Source organism: Rhinolophus hipposideros (genome assembly GCF_964194185.1).
Source record: "Rhinolophus hipposideros genome assembly, chromosome: 4".
Classification (NCBI taxonomy): domain Eukaryota; kingdom Metazoa; phylum Chordata; class Mammalia; order Chiroptera; family Rhinolophidae; genus Rhinolophus; species Rhinolophus hipposideros.
In genome coordinates, this window is record NC_138050.1 from 1,953,474 (window position 1) to 1,971,377 (window position 17,904).

Below are 17,904 nucleotides of genomic sequence, written 5' to 3' on the forward strand. Positions count from 1 at the left end.
TCTGGAGGCTGGACGTCTGAGGTCCAGGTCTCGGCTGCTGGTTCTCCCTGAGGCTGCGGGGGAGCCTTGCCAGCCTCCGCCCATCTTCTGGTGGTCTGCGGGCGGCTTCCATGTTCCTCCTTGTCATCACCCCATCTCTGCCTTCATCTTGATGGGACATTCTCCACGTCTGTGTCCAAATGTCCCCTTTGTAAGGGCACCAGTCACACAGGATTTACGGGCCACCCGAATGACCCCATCTTAATTTAACCAATTACATCTGAAACAACCCTATTTTCACATTAGGGCATGTTCTGAGGTACTAGGCGTTTGGACTTCACGTACCAACTTTGGGGTAACATAATTCAACCCCTGACAACCAGCAGGGATGTTGTTTCATATAATAAGCTTTAAATTGGGAACCAGCCATTACCAGTATATGCAGCTTGCCACCCTTAGTCCTTGCTTGAGAAGGGGCAGACATTAGGCAGGTGTAACCTCGGGAGCAGAGGGAAAACCAGGCTGACCATGTATTTCTAGTTTAAATCATTGTATTATGATAGTACAGCTTCATGAATATGCCTGTTCATTCATACCCAGCGCAGCACTGGTTATCTGAAGTTACGTTCTATGTAAGAGGAGTTGGAAAGGGAAAAACTGGCAAGAGCTTATGTTGGGCTTGACCTTGTAGAACAGAGGTTGGCAAACTATAGCCCACAGACCAAATCCGACCTGCTGTCTGCTTTTATAAATAAAGTTTTATTGAAACCTGTCCACGTTCAATTGTTACATCTTGTCTGTGGCTGCTTTTGCACTACAGTGCAGTTATAACTGAGTAGCTTGGCCAGAGGTAGTGTGTCCTGCCAAGTCTAAAGTAGGTACCCTCTGGCCCATTACAGAAAACAGTTTGCCAGTCTCTACTGTGGAGGCTTATTTTATTGGAAAGAGATGAAGATAGTGGCAGAATTCTGTGAATGGTGTTGAGGAAGTTGTATTTTGTGATTTGTGGTTTCTTTCTCTCTCTCTCTCTCTCTCTCTCCCTCTCTCTCCCTCTGTCTCCCTCCCTCTCTCTTTCCCTCCCTCCCTTTCAACGAAATTACTTAAGGAAGTGAGATAAAAGGATGCACTTATGCTTTTCCAGAAATAATTTTTTAATTGAGATGTAATCGACATGCAGGATATGGGTTTGACTTACATATATTGTGAAATGATTACATATATTGTGAAATGATTACTCAATAAGTTATCATCCATCATGTCATATTGACACAATAAAAATAAAAGGCAAAAAATTAAAACAATTTTTTTCCTTGTGACGATGACTCTTAGGATTTCTGCTCTTAACTTTCCTATACACCATACAACAGTATTAGCTGTCATCGCCATGTTGTGTAACACATCCCTAGTGTGTGCGTGTTTGATAACTGGAAGTTTGTACCTTTTGACCATCTTTCTCCAATTCTCCCTCTCCCCACTTCCACCTCTGAAACCCAAACTTTTTCTATGAGTTTGTTGAGATTTTTTTTTTAATAGATTCCCCATACAAGTGAGGTCATATGGCATCTGTCTTTCTCTGTCTGACTTACTTCACTGAGCACAATACCCTCTAGATCCATCCATGTGGTCTCAACAGCAGGATGTCCTTGTTTTCTTATGGCTGGATTAGTATTCCTGTGTGTGTGTGCGCACGCGCGCGCGCACCATCTGCATTTAAAATATATAGACACATACACCACAACTTCTGTATCCAGTCATCCATCGACGAGCACTCAGGTTGTTTCCATGTCTGGGCCACCATGAATAGCACTGCTGTGGACATGGGGTGCAGGTATCTTCTAATTAGCCTTTTCATCTCCTCAGAATATATTCCAAGTGGAATTGCTGGGTCATAAGGTACTTCTAGTTTTAAATTTTTGAGGAACCGCTCGCTATCCTGTTTTCCACAGAAGCTGCACCATTTTACCTTCTTACCAGCAGCGCACAAGATTCCCTTTTCTCCACAGCCTCGCCAGCACGTGTTATCTCATCTTTTTGATCATGGCCATACTGACAGGTGTGAGGTGATATCTCATGGTGGCTTTAATTTTTGAGCATCTCTTCATGTATTGTGTGTTGTTTCTCTTTCTGCCAGAAGGTTTGATGACTCTCAAAATGGGGAATATAATGTATGGTTCAAATATTCTTTGTTTTCTATGCTTTCTCTACCTCCAGCAATTAGAACTATTTTGGAAACTGACCGTCCAAGTTGAGGACATGAAGTTGAAGAGATCAATGAAGTATGTAAATTGACCTTTTAAGAAAATTCGTCTTTCATTTTTGTAGGTTCTTCAGCCACTTCAGCAGCGATTCTTAAGAGTGATAAATCAAGAGAACTTCCAGCAGATGTGTCAGCAGGAGGAAGTCAAGCAGGAAATCACTACGACGCTCGAGGCCCTATGTGGCATTGCAGAAGCCACCCAGATTGACAACGTAGCAATCCTTTTTAATTTTTTAATGGACTTTCTTACCAACTGCATTGGGCTGATGGAAGTTTACAAAAACACCCCAGAGACTGTCAATCTCATCATAGAAGTTTTTGTTGAAGTTGCACATAAACAGATATGCTATCTTGGAGAGGTGAGCACTTCCTACTTTATCCTCAGGATGAAGACTCCCTAAAACTCTAACACAATAGGAAATGCCTTACTTCAGATTTAATGAACATTATCTGAAGTATTTTCACGCCTCCAAAAGATTTTTCTAAAAGACTATTTTCAAAAGAACTCATTATTCAAAGGAAGGCATATTGAATGAATATAAATTCTTGCCCTAAAAATTTGTTAATGTCTTTGGGCTAATATGTTATTAAATCAAATTCATCCAAATGAGGAATATTTGATAAAACAAATGGATTATGGTAGAAAATTTTAACCAGTTTCTCTGGTAGAACCCTAAGGCTTAAAATTTCAAATGGTAATTTGTGTCTTATGTTTTGTAAATCAGATGCGTGTTGAGACACACTAACTTCTTCTATATTCAATAAACAAAGATGTATTTTTTGTCCCATTAAGTTATTTAGAAAGCTGTTTTAAAACAGTCTTAAAAATATATTTGTATTTATTAGCAGATTAGTGTAAATCTTGTCCCAAATCATTTAATATAGGCTCCTGATTTGTAATTGTTTTTGTCAGGTCAAACGTGAGGTTATATTTTAAGTAGTATATATGTAATCACAGATGCATTACTGAGAGAGCAGGCTAGTTCCATTTCTAATGTTTGTGACTTCTGTTTGGTGCTCTGTGCTTTTGCAAGTCATAAGTTTTAAATCTTAAAATTATCAGCATTATGTAAGAAGTAAAAGCAGTTCTGTTGCTTAAATCTTATTATCTAGTATTACCTCTTTAGTCAAATGAACAAAAACATGGCTGTCAAATTTTATTGTTAGAAAATTGCTAGTATTTTAAACATAACTCTTATTCAGTAGATGCCTTTTTGTTTTTGTTTTAATATAGTTTGAAGCAATTTTCTAGTAGGATTTAGAGTCAATTTACTAGATTATATTTTTAAATGTCTTTATTGTTTCGATTAGGTCCTACCCAGGAGCATAACCTGTGTGTGCTTTCTTGCAGTCCAAAGCCATGAACCTGTACGAGGCCTGCCTTACTCTGTTGCAAGTATACTCTAAGAATAACCTGGGGCGCCAACGGATAGACGTCACGGCGGAGGAGGAGCAGTACCAAGACCTCCTGCTCATCATGGAGCTGCTCACCAACCTTCTGAGCAAGGAGTTCATAGACTTCAGCGACACGGGTAGGGGGCCGGCCGCGAGGGCAGACTTTGTTGTTTCTATTAAAGCAAAGGAGGATTTTCCTTCCATGAAATCCTTTGAGAAAGTTCCATCCATGTACAGAGCAGATGCAGGTGTCATCTGTGCGGGTAAAGTGAGGCTGGGCCCCCCTCCGATAATAATAGTATCTCTGTTGATTAGGTCCTTCCTGAATGCCAAGCACTGCTCATAGCACCGTGGCGTGAAGTCGGCGCCACTGTCACACGAATTTGACAGATGAGCAGAGGGGCACAAGGAGGTTGTCATGTCACTGGCACACAGACACCAGGAAGTTGCAGGGCCCCTGCGCCACCGCCCTGGGAAATCCCGGCGCTCCCAGCGTGTGGCATGAGGGCCGTTGTCGGGGTGGGACGCACTGGACTCGAGCTCTCAGGCCCCCCCTGCGGAGACCTCACAGGGGCGCACCGACAGCACAGCCCTGGGGACTCGGCCAGCCTTCCGTGCCAGTGCTGTGGGGATGCCTTCCAGAGTGCCATCCGCATCAGCTGTGAAGCCTGTCTGGTGCCTGGCTCTGTGGCCGGCAGCCAGCAGGCAAGAGGGGACTGTTGCTTCCAGTGACGGCGTCACCCATGGTGGAGACCTTGTTTATTTGCGGTGCCCTCACCGCGGTCTCACCCTGCTGCCCACCTTGCCTTAACACGAAATGCCGCTTTGTAAGAGAAGAACGAATCCTGTCTGGCCTCTCCTGGCACATGTTGTGCAGACATTGGCCGTTGTGGCCACCCCTTCCTTATGAGAGACCTTCCACTTTCCCGTGTCTTCTGGACTTGATGTGGTTCTCTCTCTGTCTCCTTACTCACTGCATAAGGTCCTTTCCAGGGTCTGCACTGGGCCAGGCACTGTGCACTGCAATCTAGAAGATTGACTCCTTTGCAGTCAGCTGGGGTGCCCAGGTGAAATGACTTGTCCCACACCCTCAGTGAGTCCTCTTTGTACCAAAGCGCAGCTGCCACTCAGCCAGGCCCACCTCTCACCAAGATGCCACCCCTGTGTTTCCTGATTCCTTCGGGTTGGTGTTTCTTAACCCAGGAGTTCTTGACCTTTTCTAGGTCAAGTGCCTTCAAAACCTGGAGTGGTTACTGAGCCCTTCCCTGGAAAGGTGCGTGTTGCACCAGCCAGCAGTTTCATACCTTGTCAGTTGCCTCTGGGGGTGTAGGCACCGAGGTCAGAGCCAGGCCCCTGAGGGACCTGACTCAGAGTCAAGAGCTAATACTGAAAGGCATTTAGAGGGAGATGCCCCGCAGCCTCCCAGGTTGATGGTACAGGTTGCACGTCCTGCCCATGTTCTGAGGATAAATGGTAGAGCACATACAGGTGCTAGGAGGTGTTCACAATAAGAAAGCAAAAAGATTAAAATCACAATAAAACATTAAGAAAAGAAGTTCGGGCTAAAACACTCAGGATTAAAAAAAGTATGAAATATGGGTAAAAAGAATAAGGGTAGAGTTGAAGTTTAGAAGAAAGAAAAACGGAGACTTAAAATAAAAAATGATGAACAGTATTAGCTGATAAAATACATGGTAAAGGGAAGATCATATTTTTAAGTAATTATTTTAAAAATAAAGTTAATAGGTGAGATAAAATATTTCAAATATTGTAAAGTAAAATGAACATCCTAGGCAGCCTGTCAATAGTGTACCTGGAGAGGGAGCTGGCAGCCAGAGCTGGGTCCCCTAAGAGGTATCACTGTGGAAATTATCTAACTCACAGTATGGCCAGCATGCCGTGGAGTAGATTCTACTTTTCAAAAATATTGATTGAGCATTAGTAGAATATGCTAATTCTACAATATGTGTAATGTAGAGCACAGAATGTCTTTTGTATCGAGTACTCAGAGACGCTAAAAAGTGAAATTCAAAAGGGTGACCCTGGGCCACTTACCAGCTATGTCACCGTGCGCTTTGCGGGTTCTGTGCTTTGGGGTTGAGTGTGTTTCACAACCGTGAGGGCGGAATGTGTCCAGCTTTGTGGACGTTGTACTGCTCCAGCTGTCAGACTGAATGCACTCTTTCTGTCTTCACCAGATGAAGTGTTCAGAGGACATGAGCCGGGACAAGCGGCGGGCAGGTCCGTGTCGGCAGCCGACGTGGTTCTGTACGGGGTGAACCTCATTCTGCCCTTGATGTCACAAGACCTCTTGAAGGTAATTGAGGAGGGTGGGTGTGAGCATTGAAATGCGTGAGCTCCAGGCCCCAGGAGAGTTTAGACAAGAACGTGCCTCCAATTTAACTGGGTGTCTGCGTTCCCGCTTATCTAAGTACATGTGAACGTGGAGCGTCTGCATCCCTGCTCTGTGTCGTTCATACTCGTGCCTGCAGCTCAGGACACAGGCCCCCTTCAGTCCTGCCCGGAGTCCCGCGTTCATGAGGCACTAGTGACAGGAACAGTGCTTCCTCTCGAGGCTGCGTCCTCACGTCAGCAGTCTCGACTCCCTCCCTGCTTGTCATTAAGCAGATGAAGTAAGTTAGGCGTGTAGGTGCACACGTGCTCTGATCCTTCTGAGCACCGTTCTCAGGTTGAGGGATTAAGCAGGGAAGGAATTACAGGTCACTCCATGTGGAAATCGGGTGGTAGGGACCCACGATCACACAGCTTTTCCTTTCTGTACCTTCTGACTACGTTGTGCCGTGGTCTCACTGCTCAGAATTGAGGGGCTGGTGGTGAGGTGCCCTTTCTCACAAGTCTCGCCAGACGGTGAGGGTGGGGACAGGACATGGGTGCGTGCACAGTGGTGGGACGCAGGCAAGCAGGACAGAGAGACTGAGATGCACTTGGAAGGTGAGTGTCCGAGTGGGAGGCTGCAGACTTCCAGCCTGGTGGGCGGTCACCACATGCTCTCGTGATAGACGTCTCTGTTGGGAAGAATTCTGGTGACCCATGAGCCACGTTCATACACAGCCTGTAGGATGGAGCAGTTCAATCAGCTTGGGTAGTGATTGGCTTGTAGGGCTTTTTGATTTTTTCAAATAAAGCATTAAACATTTAGACTTGTATTTTCTTAAGTGAGGTTAAATTAGATCGCCTACTTTTTACCTCAGTTCTGCAGGTCTGTCAGATCAGAAATCAGATTTGGGGAGTGTGAAGGGCTGACTACTATGTTCTATGAATACTTGAAACAGTTGGTCTTACCTTCTCGTGTTTTCCAACATGCTTGAATGCAGATAAACACATTTGCGGAACAGTTTATTTACGGGGCGTTTAATAATTTGAGATGTGGCTGCTTTGTTTACTTTTTCCAGGTAAACACATAGAATTCTCAGGAATTGGTTGTAGCTTTTATTATTCATTAAACAGAAGATAATTGTTTCTACTATGCATTATTTTCCTATTAGTTACAAAAATATTCCCTTTAACTTATTTTTATATTTAATTAGGTCTTTGTGTTTTCTATATTTTGTATCTAATTAGGTATTTGGGTTTCTATATTTTGTATGTGTTTTAAAGAAATCATTATACTTAGAGGCTTATCTGTTATTACTTTACTTTTTAATGACAATAGAAAAGATACCATTAAGCATCTAAATATTTAACTTTTCTTTTTCAGTTTCCAACCCTTTGTAATCAATACTACAAATTAATCACATTTATCTGTGAGATTTTTCCTGAAAAAATACCACAGCTTCCAGAAGATCTTTTTAAAAGTCTGATGTACTCCCTAGAACTAGGAATGACGTCATATCCTTTAAATGAACATCATTGTCACTTGTCACTTGAGGGAGAGAGCCTACCTGAAGAAAAGTCTTTAAAATTCGTGTGTTTCTTTCTTCTTTTGTGGTTCAGTTTTATTTCTTTAAAAAGTCGCCATCTTTATAACTGCCCTAATTGTTTGGGGTTTTTTGTTAGTTTGTCTCATCTTGTCCTTTCACAGATCCCGGAGGCATTGGGCCCCTGGTCCCTAAGTCACTGTTTTATTAAGTGCCCCAGTTAATGTCATGCAACGTCGCTGAGCATATCATGTTGGCTCCCTGAAAGAAGGGAGAGCCAGGGCTTTTTATCAGGTGTGCCTCACGATCAGAAATGCTGTGAGTCGCCAGCCCCAGACCACAGACACTCAGGGATCAGCTCCACACCTTGGGGGTCTTCTCTTCTCACATAGCTCAGTGAAGACTTCGCACTGATATACTTACTCCCTGTATTCACGTCTGGAAACTCAGCCATCTGATAGTAGCTCTAAGTCAGGTATGTCCGCTCTGGTTTGTCTGGTTTGTTCTTTGACCTTCATGATCAGGATGAGTTCGGAGGTTTGCCAGCTGTGCCTGGAGGCTCTGACACCGCTGGCTGAGCAATGTGCCAAGGCCCAGGAGACAGACTCCCCACTGTTCCTCGCCACACGGCACTTCCTGAAGGTAAGGCGCTTGGGTGGTATGTGGACCAGCCGCTTGGATGGCTACATCACTGCCCATAAATCTCTCAAATGAGGACGCGCTCACCTTGTCATGGCCAAGGACATAATTACTCTGACATACAACCCCACTTCTGTTCTGTGCTCTTGAAAACAGATGTGAATACCACAGGGAGTTTGATAACTTGATTGTTATACCACAGCGAGTAATTGCATCTGTATCCTCTCCTTGGCTTTAAAACACCATTTTTTCTAATTTTCAGATTTATTTGATAATAAGTATGGAATGGGGCAGGGTCTTACTTAGAGGTCCCCTGTGTCCTTTCAGCTGGCGTTTGATATGCTGGTTCTGCAAAAGCACAACACGGAGATGACGACGGCGGCTGGCGAGGCCTTCTACACGCTGGTGTGCTTGCATCAGGTACCGCTCCGAGGGGCGCTCCCTTGCCTGGTGGCCTGCGGCCCGGGCTGCAGCGCTGGCCCGGGAGGCCCTGCTGCCTCACGCCCCGTTTGTAGCCTGCACCGCTGGGAGCCATCCTTTGCATGGTCACAGCCCTAAGTATGTCCTGCCACGGCAGTGCTAGGAACCAGGCATCAATGTCAGGGAATGACTGCGACGTGCTTTCTGTCCCTGAAGAACTCAGTTCTGTTAGGAAAACAAGATGAGTGAGCTTGGGGACACAGAGGACGCTGCCTTCAAAGAGTCTGGAGAGTACAGTGTGGTACTGCCGATTACAGTTTGGGGAACAGTGTCTTTTCTTTCCTCTCTTTTTTTGAGCTTTTAGAGACTCAAGCACTCACTGATACTGGGTTAAGGTTATCCTGGGTCACCTGTGTCCCTTCCCTGTCCCAGGAGAGTAAGGATCCATCAACTGTACGAGAAGAATCGCATTTGGTCATCAGCTGCCTCAGTTTCCCAGAACCTCCCCCAGCCCCCCCACATGTCCCAGCATGACTAAGTGATTGGCTAGAGAAGCCTTGACATTAGTTTTTAAGTGTAGAGACCAAAGCATTTGCTGTGACTGGTGCTCAGGGTTTCATTTTATTTCCCCTTTTAAAAAGATAGGATTTCGGGGTGGTCTTCATACCACCTGAAGACCCCCACTGGGTGGGCTTCCTGGACCATCTGCCCCAAGCTGCAGGTCCTCGGGATTTCACTCAAGACCTTTCTCTGTCACTGATTTCCAGCTGCTTCCTGGGAAGAGGGGCTTCCCGTCCCCACATACATAAGCCGTACATTGTGGTTACGTTGTAAAAGCTTCACACCTTGTAAGGTAGAGCAGGCCTGGGGTGGGTGAGGGCAGTGTCCTACTGGTCTGGCCCACAGCTCAGCTGTTTCTGGCCCTTTCTGTTTTCTTGCCCGTGAGCAGGCCTGTACCTTGGGGGCAGTTAGGGCAGCTGCTCTGGCTCTAGGCTGTGGGTGCGGGTGGGGTGCTGCGCCTTGCTTGTCTCTTTCCCAAATGTAGTTGATGTTTGGTTTCACCACAAGAAGCTAATGAAAAATGGTGTCAGACCAGCCTTTTTTAAAGAGAGCTTATCTTGGACAGCTGTGCTGGTTGAATCTACCTTAGCCCTAGTCCCGCCCTCTGTTTAAGGCCTTATTATGGGGGCACTGAAAACAAAGGCTCCGTGCACAGCCTGTGGCCCGAGCTCCTGTGCCCTCCCAGAGCCACTGGCACAGTGCTGGTTGGCAGCTGCGTGCGCAGTCATTCAGGCATTGTCCTTCCACTTGGAAAGCGGACCGACGTACACCCTCCCACTCTGCCACCGGCTCCCAATAGCTGCTGCCATATTTGTGTGCAGCGTCTGGGAAACGAAGTCAGGCTGCAGACTTAGGTTTGCTATAAAATGCAAAACACAGGGGTCATGTGGTTTGAAAACAGAGGTGGTAACACAACGAAACTGGTGATCACATGGCTTCTGCAGCCAAACAGCCTGGATTCTCACTCAGGGGCCTGACTAATCTCACTGTGTGAGAACTGCCACCTGTCGCCTGAAAGCAGGAGCATCCACAGAGCCTGGTACCTCGTAGGGTTGTTCTGACAGGTGAGCAGTCTGTTGTGTGTGGCAAGCTTTCAGTAAGTGCTGACCTGTAGGAAGAACTGCCGACCTGGCCTCTGAGAGGTGCCCGGGGCGTGACTCCAGGAACTACCCATGTTTGAGGAAGGCTGTTCTTACGTGCTCTTTCTCTCTTCAATAGGCTGAGTATTCTGAATTGGTCGAAACATTACTGTCAAGTCAACAAGACCCCATCATTTACCAGAGACTGGCAGATGCCTTCAACAAGCTCACTGCAAGCAGCACGCCCCCCACGCTGGACCGGAAGCAAAAGATGGCCTTCCTGAAGAGTTTAGAGGAGTTTATGGCAAATGTTGGTGGGCTCCTGTGTGTAAAATAAAGAACAAAACTATGCCTAATTCAGACCCTTTCTGCAAAGTGCCCTGACTTGTTAACAGGTGACTGAGTCTTGTCCTGCCCCCAGTTCCTTGGCCACTTGGGATTTCGGAGAGCCTGGCGGTGTGATCGTACTGTGGTGACATGGGAGAGGTCAGCCTTGAGCCAGTGTCGCTGTTAGGGGCCTGCCATCGCTCATATGTGTCTTGTAGGTTTTGAAGGGTGACTTAACATTTTCAAAATGAGATTCCATACATGTGCAGACGGGTGGGCACCAGGAGATCCCAGTCAGTGCCTTTTGCCTTTGTCAAGCGTTAGGTGGCTAGCCAAAGCCTAGAGTTTCTGCTATGAAGTATTAGGTGGCCGCATGCTCGGCAGGTTCTCAGACATTGTCCGTGGACCACCTGTGTCACTGGGGCGCTGGGCCAGCGGACACCTGCGGAGTCAGAGCTCCGGTTGGCGGACCCTGGCTATCTCAGCGGCCAAAGCTCCTCCTTCGGCCACCCCACAAGTTTTGAATCGAGGCAGAGGACGTTGAAACCTCAAGAGGTTTTGTGCTTTCGTGCTTTTTCTTCCCTTTGAGGGTTCGAAGGAACTGCCAGCAGGTGTCTGTGGTTGTAGGGACGCCCGGAACCACTCTTTCATAACATCTGCTGGTGTTGCAGGTTTTGTGTTAACAGGTCTCGGAGCATTCTTGGATGCCTGAACTTGAGGAAAATACATGTATATTTTTGTTCCATAAAAAGAACTTTAGGAACTGTAGCTATTTGATTGCCTTAATTTTGAGAAGAAAGTACACAAAAAGAGCAGATTTGTTTTAGTCAGACATCCAGTCTTGCTGCTTCCGAGTGGTGAGGCTGTGAAGCGGTGAGCCTGGTGCCCTGTGGATGGTGTGTCCTGTGGGTCTGTGCCACCAGAGGTTTGCGCGTGTGGTCTCACTGAGTGTGTTTCTGCCCAGCCTCGCAGCTCTGCTCTGAACGGCTTGTTGAGCAGTAACCACTGCAAAGGATGGGAATGACTGCTTCCCGCGGACTGTTATACATCAAGGCATTAGGGGCAGTGATGATTCCAGGGGGGGTGTTTCCTCACTTCACAGGAGCCATGTAAACTTAATTTAAGAGGTAAACGCATCCTCTAGTTTGCTTTTCTAATCAGGAGTTTTGTACTGCTGCCACACTCCTGTTGGATTGTGGGAATGAAAGCTAGTGTGTAAACTGTAGGCATATGGAGCTGCCTGCTGCTATGTGGCACTGCTGGGAGGGCGGGTGTCCTGCTGTGTCCTTGGCGCCCACGTGCTCGGCTGGCCCTGGAGCATGGGGTTGCTGCCTGATGGCAGAGTGTGCTCCTTCATACGTGACACTGTGCATGTGTGTGTGACTGCCGCTGACAGCTCCAGCTGCCAGAACTGGAGCGTGGGAGCTAGACCCAGCCTGCACGTGTGACGCCAGACATGCGCGGGTGCAAAGCCTAGAACCCTAACTTTGAGGAACATTTCTTTTAATTTGATCACCATTGGATAACAACTGAGGTAGAGCAAAAACGTCTTAAAAGACAACTAGGAAACAACCAAGTATCACGTCATGAAATACACATATTTTAAAAACACTTTGAACACTTTGAGGTTTCTTCTCTTTCCTGTAAAGAACTTGAAGTCATGAGCACCAGGAATCACTTTGATTGGCACTGTCTCACTGTCTGTGTCCCAGCTCCCGCGGGTAGTGTGAGCCTTGTGTGTCTGTGTGATAAGTGCAACCGCTTTGCCAGAGGGCCCTGAAACTGACTGGGCAGGTCCGCTGGCCATGGCAACTGTAACCAGGTTACTATAGGGCACAAACAAGGAGTAGGAAAGAAATGCCTTGGTCCATGGAAAGGCATCTGTATTTAACAACTTTTATCTATATGGAAATGTGTTTACAAAATTTGCCCAGATGCGATTATAATATTGCAGTTTCATTAGACTGCTTTTAATTAACTGCTTTTAATTAAAACAAGATTTACTTCAGACTGGACCAAATAATGCTTAAGATATCACCAGAATGTTGAGTAGTGGCAAACTGGAAAACAATGTCATCACCATTTTTAGGTAATGGGGATGCCACTTAATTGCAACAGCTAGACTCCTCAAGTGTTTGTTTGTGTGTGTGTGTGTGTGTGTGTGTGTGTGTGTGTTCCTAATTGGATATTTGTTTACTTTGGGTCTTGTGTTTTATTTTGTCCAATTTTGTCTTTAGCTGTGTTTATTGGCTTTTCAGGTTATTTTTGGATTTTGTTTCAATGCTCTTGGCCCAGTGGATGTCAAGAATACTGGCTTGAATTCTGACAAATTGCCTTTTTAAAAAAAAAAAAAAAATTAAACTGACTGTTGTCAAAAGAGTTTTAAAAACAAAAACATTATTTGTGCCTCCTTTTTATATATATGTTAAAGGGACACTGTCGAGTATTTGATTTTTAAAAAATTTTATGTTATATGAAATTTCTGTTGTTCATGTATAGTAGTAACCTTTAACCTCTAGTTTTCAATTCATTTTTTGATTTTATTTTCCTTGGCCCATTTGTTTCCCAAGGCACAATCACTAAGGACAATGTGTACCTTCACAATTTGTATTCATGTTACAGCACCTGTAACTATATTCTTGTAGCCTTGTTAAAAGGATTGGCTTCTTTTTATCGTCCTTCTGGATGGGTGGCTGCCTGGGTAGCTAAATTACTAGACAGTACTTGACAGTGTCCTTTTCAGCACCGTTATGTGGGTCTTTTTGCCTCACTGTCTTTTAATTGTTGGAAGGCAGGGAGTGACATGTTAACATCACTGCATTGAGTTTTTGTCTAGTATAAAGTGTGGCATTTTATGTAAAACAAACAAAAACTGCAGTCTTTCAAACTAATTTTAAGAATTTAGTCTTATTTCATTGTAAGCCATGTATCTAATTTTATTATATTATTCTGTTCAGATGAGATGGTCACTACCTTTTTTTCACAATTTTTGTTTCAAAACGCAGCATCTCTAATTCCCCCCTCAATCTGACATGACACTCTCCTTATTGTCTTTGATTGAACATTCTCTTTTAGCAAAAATGTTGACTCTGTATTTCTAATGTCACCATGTTTCCCATTTCTGTTAATACTTGTGTGAACCCCTCAAGTATTGAAGGGAATGAACTCTTGATTTCAAGGATTTCAAGTCTGAGTACCCTAGTATACAGTGTTGATTGAATCCTTAAAATATGATTTTTGTCTGTTACAGTTTACTTGTTTCTGTTTGTCACCTCTGTCACTGCAGGTGGTTGTCATTAGACCCACTAAGTTAGCTGTCTGTGACAGATAGTTGTCATTATTGGTTCCTGAACAAAATATTAACTGTACGACAGAAGGAACCTCAATACTTCTTAGGGTATTTTTATTTGTTTGTTTTTTAAACCAGAGAATAAGGAACTGATTTGGATATGAGTTTTTAACATTATAATTTCCTGGAAATGCTTCTACAAGACAACATAGCTGATTTGAGGATATAATAATGTTTTAAATTATTTTAAAATGTAAGTGGATATTCTCTGACTTGGTAACTATGTCCTGAAAACACTGCATTTAAGAATTCTTTAAAAATAGATTTCGTAAACTTAAAAATGTCCACGTTAGGTATATTGCTGAGCTCAAATTGAAGTGCCATGGTTCAAGTTGAACTGAAACATTTAATTTAGATGTAGAAATGTAAAGTCATCCTAATGGTTATGATGGGAGCCCATGACATATGTAGCCAAAGAGTAGATTTGGTTCAGGTAAAGATAGGAGCTGAACAACAGGGCCTCCCTTCTGTCCTGAGAGGATGGATAGCGTGACCGGTCTCTGCCCCTGGCTCCCAGTCCAAGTCTTTGTGAAGACTGAACTGTCTATGATGCTTGGGTGCTGATGGGAGGCTGGCCTGCACATCTGTGTCCCAGGGTCTATGCCCTCCTCCCCCACGGGGTTTGCTCCTACCTGTTCCCAGGCTTTCCCAGCAGTGGAGAGGTTTTTTCCTCCTTTTCTGTCTATATTCTTAGGCCTCAGTTATTAGGAGCTGTCAGGTATGTACTAATAGCTAACCTTCTGAGCCTGAAATTAAATATTGCACCTGACCTAGGTACCTAACGGATCTCAAGTGTGTTCTGAGTCCAGGCTTCCGGTGTAGTGTCTTCTACCACATAAAATGATGACATTGCAAAGACTGGAGGTGTGGTTTGCTGTCTGCACACAGAAGCTCTATGCAGTGACTTTGGTTTCATCGTCACAAAATGTTACCACTGCTACAATTGAGCACATGTAAAATTTTTTAAATTTATAAATATTAAAAATTTAAACTTACACTAAGACTTTTCAGTTTTTTGAAGAGACCCAGGGATAAGTTTACTCTTTTAACTATTTACCTTTATTAACATTACTAATGAAGTTATAAAGTTACATTTAATTTTTCAAAAGATGCTACAGTACAATTTTAGGAAATAAATCAAGGTTATGTATTGAGCCAGTTATAAGATGAATATCAAGTTGATAAAATTTTATTTGTATTTTTTAAATCCATAAATGGGAGTTAAAATGTGTCTTTTCACTAAATATTTTTATTACATTTTTGTTTTGACCGTGTGTGATTTGTCCATGGGTATTTAGCTAGACTGTTTTGAAACTGATTGAAATGGTGCTAGTTCATTTACCATCATAGGATGATTGACACTGGGGTCATTACACAGTCATAAAATAATTAAAAATAAAAACATGATGACATATATCTGTATAGATAAAGACTTGCATTACCTTCTGGGAGAACACCCAACCTTAACAGATTATCCAGGATTCAGAAGAAAATGTTTTGTTTAATTCTGTAATACTGAGCATATTTATTTTTATCTCAGCTCACAGTCTTAGAAACAATTTTAGAGTTAGTCATTAAATCATTGGATTTGGGGCATATTTGTAGTAAATAAATATTTTTAGTGGTTTCGGTCGTTGTGTTTGGCCTTTCAGGCAAAGTGGAAAATTACATTCTGTGTGTTAGATTGTCCCTTCTTTATCTAATCTTAAATCTTGTAAACATATGCAGTGAAAAGTTAATTTTTTAAGAAAAAATATATTTATTTTAAACTTGATTTTGCTTTGAATATTCATTGATTTATAATGATATTTGTTAGATTACATTGAGATTTGAGTCCACTCCGAGGGTGTATAAAGAAAATTCAGGTTTAAGAGGACAAAGCAGAGTAAATGTTTGACTTTTTGTTTTCCCTCTTTAATAAGGATGGTACCCTGGGCAAAGGCTAATCATCTGTCATTTGGGAGAGCCATAGATGATTTTAAAGGTCCCAAATATAGAAATATGATACTGTTTCTTAAAAGACATCTCTAAAAATACAGTTGTTTTATATTGAGTGGTTTATATTGAGTGGTTTATGAATGATGCCTTCTGAATATGAGATTATGATTTTTTTTAAACATGGGATCTCAGATTGGGTCTTTATAATCTCAAATGGCATTTCAGTTTTAGTCTTTTAAAACTAAGTGGAAGTAGAGGGCATATTTGGTGATGTTAATGAGAACATCTCTTGCTCAGAAACTCCATACAGCACTGATGTCAGCATACTGTCAAAATTCTAGCACATATATCAGAACTCTGCTGAACTCTTTCAATATAAATTATTCTTCCCAAAGAAAAAATTTAAGACACTGATGGATAAAATATAGTAATAGATGCTTGATAAATTCCATTACATTTAAAGTCTAAGAACACATTTGGCTCCATTAGATAACTACCCTAACACAAAGTCTAATGCCTGCTGGTCATTATTTTTAAATACTGTGATATCTTCACACCAGTACAGTGTGCCCTTAGAGCCCCAGTCACAATCACTATGATGCTATTGTTATCGAGTTCACTATAGTTACTGTATTATTTTAAACAAAATTTATTTGAGCATTTCAGTTTCTGCTGAATATGCTCATTATTCCTACAACAACAACATCCTGATTGCCGAAGTGAGTTTCATGCATCACTAATTCTTTATAACTTAGCTGTTACCACATAAATTGGAGAAATAACACAAGTTTCTTTGTTGTGTCAAGTTAAAGGCTTTACCACACTAATGCCCATTGTGAAGATCTTAATCAGATTTTCCTCATCTTACTGTGTTTCCCCGAAAATAAGACCTTGTTAAGATCATCAGCCAGATGGACGCATTTAATATGTTATGACAATGTTCCAGAAGATGACATGACTATTTGAATAAATGTAGATTATTGTACATGAAAAAATAAGACATCCCCTGAAAATAAGCCCTAATGGATTAAAAATTAATATAAGACCCGGTCTTATTTTGGGGGAAACACGGTATTTTTCTCTTCTCAACGCATATTATGGGACTAGAATTCTAGGGATCATCCTTTACAACATGCTTAGGTTTATTTGAGTAATTTGATGATAAAGCACTTAAAGAAAGGAAGAAAAACACCTGAATCTGTGTTCTCATAATTATAGGTCATTGGTTATTTTTATAAAGAAAAACAGTCTAGCTTCATTTTAAGAGATCTTTCCCGAGTAATCTCCATTTCTCTTATGCACCGTTTCTGAAGAGTAGCAAGATGAACAAAAATCATTTCTGAGTACACAAAAGGAATAATTCCTGAATTGAAATTGATTTGAAATGTTCATTCAAGTCCAGTTTAACTTGACAAGTACTTTTCCCTTTACATCAACGTCAATCAAATTGCCTTTGATATTTTTAATTTTTTATGATTTGTAAACACTATTAAATTACAATGCAAATGTTTCACCAGGAAAATGTTAATCTCATGTATTACTGGCAAGCTGAGCAGTCATCAGTGTTGGTGGAGGTATAACTGTTTGAACTTCCTGACGTCACTTCAATTATAAAAATAATACACCTTACATAAAGATAACTATTGTGTCTCACATGCTATGACAGCAACTGAAACTTTGAAAGCTTAAAAAGATCTGTTTCAAACCAAAAATAATTTGCTTTAACATTAACTTGTTAAGTTTTAAGCCAAGGCAGTCTCTTGTATGTATGAAACACTACCTCTGTAAAAACACACTACCATAAAATTTGGTTCTTGTTTCTTGGTTCATGTTATTGATTTTAGTTTGTTTTATATATTTTCTTTCCTACTCCTTTGTTGAGTTAGACCTGGTTTTGAAATATTTGGTTTAACAGATTTGTCATCGGTTCATAGCGACCCAAGTAAAAATAAAACATAAATTACTACTATAGACCTAGAAACAGTATTTTAAATAGAAATTATGGTTAACTCCCAAAGTTGTAAACCTTTTTTTATGAACTATTGAATGGTATTATTTGGCAGCTGAGCCATTCATTCATAT

The 17,904-nt window shown here is 42.4% G+C and overlaps 2 protein-coding genes across 4 annotated transcripts in view; one reads left to right on the forward strand and one right to left on the reverse strand.

The window, feature by feature from the left end:
- XPO4 (exportin 4) overlaps positions 1-15,658 on the forward strand; it is a 90,545-nt gene extending 74,887 nt beyond the window's left edge. For all 3 annotated transcript variants that reach the window (XM_081045892.1, XM_081045893.1, XM_081045894.1), the window contains 7 exons: positions 2,302-2,595; positions 3,588-3,768; positions 5,830-5,948; positions 7,350-7,480; positions 8,034-8,151; positions 8,476-8,568; positions 10,348-15,658. In XM_081045892.1, the coding sequence (XP_080902018.1) occupies positions 2,302-2,595; positions 3,588-3,768; positions 5,830-5,948; positions 7,350-7,480; positions 8,034-8,151; positions 8,476-8,568; positions 10,348-10,545 (1,134 nt within the window). In that variant the 3' untranslated portion in view covers positions 10,546-15,658. The remainder of the gene's footprint in view (positions 1-2,301; positions 2,596-3,587; positions 3,769-5,829; positions 5,949-7,349; positions 7,481-8,033; positions 8,152-8,475; positions 8,569-10,347) is intronic.
- Positions 5,961-17,904, reverse strand: part of IL17D (interleukin 17D) — a 47,866-nt gene continuing 35,922 nt past the window's right edge. Inside the window, exon 3 of the mRNA XM_081045896.1 lies at positions 5,961-6,704. Coding sequence (XP_080902022.1) covers positions 6,446-6,704 — 259 coding nt within the window. The 3' untranslated portion in view covers positions 5,961-6,445. The remainder of the gene's footprint in view (positions 6,705-17,904) is intronic.